We start from the raw sequence: 7,500 nt of genomic DNA, 5'->3' as shown, positions 1-7,500 counted from the left end.
GGGGCTAGAGGACAGAGAGAGTTCACTAACTGAGAGGGAGAGAGAGAGAGAGAGAGAGAGAGAGAGAGAGAGAGAGAGAGAGCAATTAGGCATAATAAGCACATCAATTACATTCACACATTATATTTCCATAATATCATTAAGGACTCATGATTGATGACATCATACCGATGGGTCGTACAACGAGGTTAGTGATGCCTGATTCGTCTGAGGCCTTCAGTTCCCAGTTTCCCTGTTGATTGAGCTTGTACTGGTCCACCTGGCACTGGAAGGCTCCGCTGTCTTCCTGGCAAGCCCTCTCCAGGCCCAGGCGTAAGGTACCTCGAGTGGGCCTGGAGAAACGAAGCCTCCCCTGAAGGTCCTGGAGACCCTGGTTCTCTGGGTACTTCAGGACGCCATCATGGCCCAGCATCATCAGAGGAACCTTGGAAGAGGAGGAGGGGCCATGTCCCACATAGTACCAGGTGAAGGTGTAGAGAGAGGCGAGGTCAGAGGCACCTGAGGTGAGGGTACAGTTCAGCTCCACCCCCTCACCCTCTTTGACTGCTATATCCCTTGATGCCATATCAACAGTGAGGTCACTCACTGAGGAATGGGGGAGAGAAAGAGAGTGGAAGTGAAACAGAGGAGGAGCAGAAGAAGAGGAAAGCAGATAAAGGGAGAGAGGAGAGAGACAGCAAGCGACTCACAGTCAATCCATATTCCATACCATTGTTATGTGCTCATGTTAACAGTGCGGAATGTCGTCTTGACTGCAGATGACACTTCAGTTCCTTTTTTCAATTTTAAGAAAACAATTCACACTTATGTCTCCGTTGGCCTTGTTTGGATGATGTGTGAAAACAGATGATAGGAACTAAGAACTATCGGCATATAACCTCATGAAGATGCTGCGTATCTGATAACAGTTTGAGATGATTCCCCTCTCAGGCACAGTGCTGTGTGTTGCCAGAGTAACAGGAACAGTGTGATTCACCTATCTCTTGTAGTCTGACTCACCTATCTCTTGTAGTCTGAGTTCCACAGCTACAGAGGTGGGCGGGAGCCCGTACCATTGGCCGTGAGGGTCCTGTAGCCACTCCTCCACCACACAGTAGTACCTCCCACTGTCCCCAATCTGGGCCTGCCGAATGGTCAACTCAAAGTGCCGCCCCTCACGTCTCCGCATGCTGATACGCTGTCCAGCGGCAAACCCCGCCCATGCCCCCAGCGTTACCACGGCGTCCCGGTCTGAGCTCAGGAGGGTTTGGTTTCCCCCGACCTCCCCTTCAACCAACCAGGTGACAGCCAAGCGGGAGGAGTCAGAGGTCGCCTTGATGACAGAGCATTTCATCTCTATGTCAGAGTTGATGCTCCGTTCCAGAGGGGAGGGGCTAGAGGACAGAGAGAGTTCACTAACTGAGAGGGAGAGAGAGAGAGAGAGAGAGAGAGAGAGAGAAAGAGAGAGAGAGAGAGAGAGAGAGAGCAATTAGGCATAATAAGCACATCAATTAACCTAATAACATCTCAGATTACCATGTGAATGCCTGTCGTACCTGGAGTCTCAACCAATACAGCCAGTAGGTTTGAGGGCTGCCGCTTCCTGTGTGTCTTCTGCAGAAACACAGATATCTCACACTGGTAGTGCCCCGCCTCCCTCTGGCTCGCTTTGTTGATGCGTAGGATATGGTGGACCACCCCCTGGTACACTGCTGCTTTCATCTGGTAGCTGCCCTGGTCCCCGCCCCAGGTGATCTCACCAGTGTGCGACAGCGTCAGGATGGTGTCCGGAGATGATGCTCCCTTACGCTTCAGGCTCCATGTGACTGTTGCAGGCAGATGGGGCCCTCGAACCCGACACACCAGCTCTCCCACGCTCCCCTCAGCCATCTGCGGCTTACGACTGCTTAGGTCCACAGTTAGCAGAGACTCTATAAACCAAGGACAATGACAAGGTATACGTGATGACAACATATAGCAGTGGTCTTATATTGAATGTCATATATTTCTCTGCACTTAATCTTTCTCTCCATGTTTCTCTGTTCTCTCCTCTCTATTTTTCATAAATTCAATTCAGTTCAATTCAATTCAACAGCCTTTATTCTCTCTCTGTCTGTCTCTCTCTCTCCATCTCTCTCTCTCTCTCTCAAATAGAAAAGACTCTTACCCACAGGGTGGACTTTGACATCACAGTTCTGTGACTGGCTGTGTGTTTTCATGATGTTGCCGTTGGTTTCTGTGGTCCACTCAGAGACAGTGCACTGATAGACCCCTGCGTCTGAGGGCGTGACCTCACTCAGCTCCATGGTGAATGTGTCGGCTGTGGTACGCAGCGTCCGAGTGCTACGTTGTTTAAACTCCGCCCCCACCTCCATCACACCCTCCCGACTCAGGCTCATGACATCACTGAAAGGGGCTGTTGAAGCCAATCTGTGTTGCCAGATAACGGAGAGCTGGCCCTTGACCCCACTCACTCTACAGGTGAGCCGCAGCTCATCACCTTCGTTGACGCTCAACATTGTGGTCTCCATGGCAACAGCCAGACCGCTCTCTATGGACAGACAGAGGCAGTTATCACTTTCAGTGTGTGGCCACAATATGTATGTATGTGTGTGTGTGTGTGTGTGTGTGTGCGTGTGTCTGTGTGTCTGTGTGTGTGTGTGTGTGTGTGTGTGTGTGTGTGTGTGTGTGTGTGTGTGTGTGTGTGTGTGTGTGTGTGTGTGTGTGTGCGCGCGCGCGCGCTCGTGTGTGCGTTTGTTTGTGTGTGTAAGTGTATAAGTGTGCGTTTAGTATGTAGGCAGAATGTGTGTGTAACTTTAGTCACTGAAGTTAACCTCAGAAATCTGTCTCAGAATGTGTAGCTCTGATTCTGATTGGTTCAGTGTCTGCCGCCTTACGTATAGCTGATATGCTGATTGACTGGATGTTGGAGTCCTGGTTAGGCCCCTGTGTGAAGGCCCCGTCTGCATTCCTGTCCTGTGGCCACGCCCTACAGAGGTACCCTCCCTGGTCCTGGGTCCTGACAGGCCGCAGGGTGAGCAGATGCTCTTTGTCACCCGTCCGTACAGCTCTCAGCTCACCCCCACTCTCTCGCCCGCTGTACTCTGGCCCCACAATCAGGACCCCCGTTGGCCCAATGCGGGCCAGCTCCGGGCCAGGTCCAGCGTCAGCCCTGACCCAAGCCACAGAGAAGAACCTGCCAGCCAGGTTCTGGGCATCAACACTGCACCTTACAGACAGCTCCTCCCCCTCCTGCAGATCGGCCTTCTGTACCGTCATACGCACCACCATAGAGCCCTTGTCTGGAGCCACCTCTGAGAGAAAGAAAATGCATTGCATGCAATGACTTCGAAACACCTTTGACTTACATTAATGTCTTAGAAAGGTTGTATTGACAGAGTAAATATAATTTGTAGAGCGGTTTTCAGATCCATATATAGTGCCATATATATACACTAGGTCAACCTCACAAACAAATGCTGTTCTGTGTTCAAGTTCAGACCCTAAGAACATTTGAGCAAGGTGTGACCATATCAGAACATTCTTGACCTGGAGTAGAGCCATTGCTTAATAAGCAGAAAAAAGTTTGACAAGCTCAAATAACAATTGACCCTATGTGCAAATGTTTAACACTCACAACACAAACACACACTGATAATTGTTCACCTTTAGCTATGACCTCCAGCATGGCTCCGTTTGTGCTTTTCTGGGCGATTGGGTACCAACTCCGGTCTGGGTCTTGGATCCACTCCTGGGATTGGCAGTAGATCCTGCCCCGGTCAGACAGCTCAAGCTGGTCCATCCTCAGCTTGTACGTGGCCTCCTCCACCTTGTCCAGTCCAATCAGCCCAGCCTGGTACCGCCCCTCAAACCCCAGACCTGGGCTCAACGTCAAATCCTTGTCTAACGAAATGATGGGGCGGGACAAGGTCTCCCCATCTCCGTGCAGATACCAGGTGACGGACAGGTGGGTGTGCTGGAAGGTGTTGCTTGAGGCTTGGCATTGCAGGGTTAGGGTGTCACCCTCAGACAGGCTCAGAGAGGCGAGGCCAGGGTAGGAAGTCGTCAGAGTGTCCTTAATCACTATGGAAACCAGGTTGAAGATATGGACATATACACTACAGCAGACAGATATCAATATTCATTAGCTGGAGCTTGGTGATGGTTTGTGAGTGATAGATACAGCAGATGGCCTGCTCTGCCAGTTAGGGTGACATTGGTGATTGATAATTGATTGTATAAAATTATACATTACCCTTTACAATGGTCTTATCATTGTAGGTCCCATCATAGATGGCCTCTGAGTTTGGGGTGTGACACTCATACTCTCCCTCATCTCCTTCCCCTAGGCTGTTGACATGGAAGAGGACGGAGGTCCCCAACAGACGCTCCAGAGTGATCTCATTCTTCGAGATGCGTCTGGAGTAGACAGCGTAGGCGAAGTCAGGATCTTGGGTGCTGATGATGTTGACCTCCAGAGTGGGTTTCTCTGGCCTGTAGATGCTGAACTGGAAATCCTGTTGGGCCTCTGGGTTTGAGAAGCCACTCACGTTGCAGGAGATGGACAGAGGGTAGCCAATCACACGATACAGAGGACCAGATTGCACCTCCACAAGCACCCTGGCCTCACCTGGACAGGGAAAAAACAGGGAGAAATGTGAGAAGGTAATCATCTAAAAACAGGATGGATTTACTTCAGACAATTGAAGCTATTCTGGCCTTAACCTCTAGTAGCCTCTTAACCTTAAATTCTGGCCCCTAACCTCTACTTCTGTCACCTCTATTGTTTCAGTATGGTTTCAGTCTGCACTCAATCACCTCTGCCACAATAAAATACTGTAGGCTTATCAATCCTGTACTTACATCAAACTATACTCTATATTACATCAAACTCTCTCTAAATTGCTAGTATGAACCAGCATCCTATCAGAGCGTGGTATTGTACCATACTCTCAGTGTCAGCTCTGTAAGAGTGAGTGGTGACGCATGACATTAGCTCTGCTGCAGGGGAGGTTGGATGTGGAAATGAGAAATATGTAATTACTGCTGTTTGAAAAAAAAAAACTGACAGAACTCATTGTAAAGGTCAGTGTATGTATGCATCAAGTGTCGAAATGTTTTCATAGAGCTCTTTTGATAAAAACAAAAGTGAATCATCCCCTGTGGGCTGTGCCACATCAATGATGTTTCACAACATTGCATCACTGTACTGAAGGGATTCAAAAACAGTGATATTTTACTGTCCACTTTAACATGCAACTCAACACAGTCATATATCTTGCTTTTCTGACCTGCGCAAGTTCAACAAACACACAATATTGCACAACTTTCAAAAGAACTGAACACATAGAAGACATCTGGAGATGGAAAACGTTTCAGAAAATCTCACCTTTTTCCAAAGGTCCACCCAAGATAGCCTTACCTAAGATTGTTGTTGAAAGAAAGGTGTGGGACCATATATACTGATATGACCATATATACTGATAAATGTATGCACTCACTGCAATGTAAGTTGCTTTGCATAAAAGCATCAGCTAAATTGCATATATTATTATATTATTATATATTATATTATATTATATTATATTATATTATATTATATTATATTATATTATATCTAATTGCTGGCCTATTTGTTTCTTTATGTCTTCACCCTGCACCTAAAAAGCTACTGTGCATGATACTGTCACATGCACAAGGCAACGTTCATATGAAGATAATTGAGCTGTGTTAATTATATATACTGTACATTCAAAGTGCATATTGTTACCCCCCCCTCCCCCCCAGGATAGTAGAAATATACTCTGCATCCCAATTCTCCACCATTTTCCTTGAGGTGCGACATGGATGCTTCCATCTTACAAGGTGGATAATTGGGATGCAGGTATACAATGCTCTTACCCCACTGGACGAGTCCACTCAGGTAGAATAGGAGACCTGTCCTCCACAGGTACAGCTGGACACGGCCCATTCTGTCCCTGCCTGAATAACACACAGGGGTTCAACTACACGCCTGTCTCCTAAACGACAGGCCAGTGACACAGTGAACTGAGCTCCGACACTCTGTGCTTCCCCAGTCTGTGTGTCTGTGTCGCTGTCAGTCTGTGTATCTGTGTCGCTGTCAGTCTGTGTGCTTGGTATTGTACTGTGGCTTTGACAGCCTCCTGCAGACATGCAAGAGGAAGTAAGACCCGCGGTTTCGTCTCACACGAACAGACCAGCGTCTAATCTCAGTAGAAATGCTTATGCTATTTCTCTCTGTATGTGTGTGTGTGTGTGTGTGTGTGTGTGTGTGTGTGTGTGTGTGTGTGTGTCCTGTGCTCCATCTGTCTCCTAATTATAGTGAGAGAATATTATGACGTTACACCAGAGAAAAGATGTCATCTCAATGTATTACTTTTGAATTATAAATCAATTTGACAACTATATCACCTGTCTCAGCAGTACAAATAAAAGGAGGAAGACAGATGCTACTTCAAAACTCATCTAAGAGTGTCACCTAGTGGACAAAGAGAAGCCACAGGGTGAGACAAATGTATCGGACTGGGATATTACCAGCATATTTCAATCTGTCTATGGAAGAACATCAAGAATTAATTGAAAATGGGAGAGCCTTGTTAGTCCTTCATTTGTTACATTAAGTTCATCAAAAATCCAATTCATAAAAGTTGTATAAGTGACATCAAGTTCAACATCGGTAAGCTGTTGAAAAATCATGAGACAAAATCAACCATTAGCAAATCACCCACTGAGAGCCCCTGTGTGGCTGAATCCTGTATTGCAGCTGTTTATACTCTGGGTTGAGGGCTAAGGATGGAATCTCAATGGTTCAATGGGCGCTTTGTTTGGACCAAAACAGCTAGCATTTAGTTAGTTTTTACCTATTCTGTCTAAGCATTGTATTGTCTAAGTCAATGCATTTGAAGGACAGTGGAACAAGTCTCCCGAGGCAGATGCATTGCCTCCCACAAATTGCATATGCTCCCAGCTAACCGTCTGCTCAACTATTGGCTTCCGAGTCCTAGACGGAACAGCAGGGTTCTGCATGTGCAGAGGACACCTAAAGGTCTTCCTCCACCTACTTTGCAATCTACCTTGCATCCAAGGTGTTCCTGACATGGTTTGAGCTCTGAACAGAGTGCTGCATTTAACTTTCTTCAACCATTCTAAACAGCCCACTTCATCCCTTGTGATCAAGCAGATGGTTACAATTTGTAAAAACCGACAACCCCTCCCACCCATCAGTTGCCTGGATCTCTAGGATTTAGGAAGTTGATGTGTGCGCGTGGGTGTATGTGTGAGTGTGTGTGTGTGTGTGTGTGTGTGTGTGTGTGTGTGTGAGTGTGGGTGCATGTGAGTGTGGGTGCATGTGAGTGTGGGTGCATGTGAGTGTGTGTGTGTGTGTGAGTGTGCGTGCGTGCGTGCGTGCGTGCGTGTGTGTGTGTGTGTGTGTGCGTGTGTGTGCGTGTGTGTGCGTGTGCATGTATGTGTGCGTGCGTGCGTGTGTGTGTGGGTGTGGGT

The 7,500-nt window shown here is 47.5% G+C and overlaps 1 protein-coding gene across 1 annotated transcript in view; it reads right to left on the bottom strand.

The window, feature by feature from the left end:
- Positions 1–6,062, bottom strand: part of LOC310813331 (immunoglobulin superfamily member 3-like) — an 8,397-nt gene extending 2,335 nt beyond the window's left edge. The window contains exons 1-9 of the mRNA XM_083682259.1: positions 5,881–6,062; positions 4,235–4,609; positions 3,646–4,062; positions 2,877–3,293; positions 2,147–2,530; positions 1,536–1,910; positions 1,000–1,398; positions 169–585; positions 1–29 (exon numbers count right to left, since the gene is read on the bottom strand). The exon at positions 1–29 is cut by the window's left edge and continues 367 nt beyond it. Of these exons, the coding sequence (XP_083538385.1) occupies positions 1–29; positions 169–585; positions 1,000–1,398; positions 1,536–1,910; positions 2,147–2,530; positions 2,877–3,293; positions 3,646–4,062; positions 4,235–4,609; positions 5,881–5,950 (2,883 nt within the window). The 5' untranslated portion in view covers positions 5,951–6,062. The remainder of the gene's footprint in view (positions 30–168; positions 586–999; positions 1,399–1,535; positions 1,911–2,146; positions 2,531–2,876; positions 3,294–3,645; positions 4,063–4,234; positions 4,610–5,880) is intronic.
- Between the last annotated feature and the right edge of the window lie 1,438 nt (positions 6,063–7,500).

The sequence above is a fragment of the Argentina silus genome, assembly GCF_951799395.1.
Source record: "Argentina silus genome assembly, chromosome: 12".
Classification (NCBI taxonomy): domain Eukaryota; kingdom Metazoa; phylum Chordata; class Actinopteri; order Argentiniformes; family Argentinidae; genus Argentina; species Argentina silus.
Note: the sequence above shows the minus strand (reverse complement) of the source record. Positions and strands in the feature narration are given on the sequence as shown.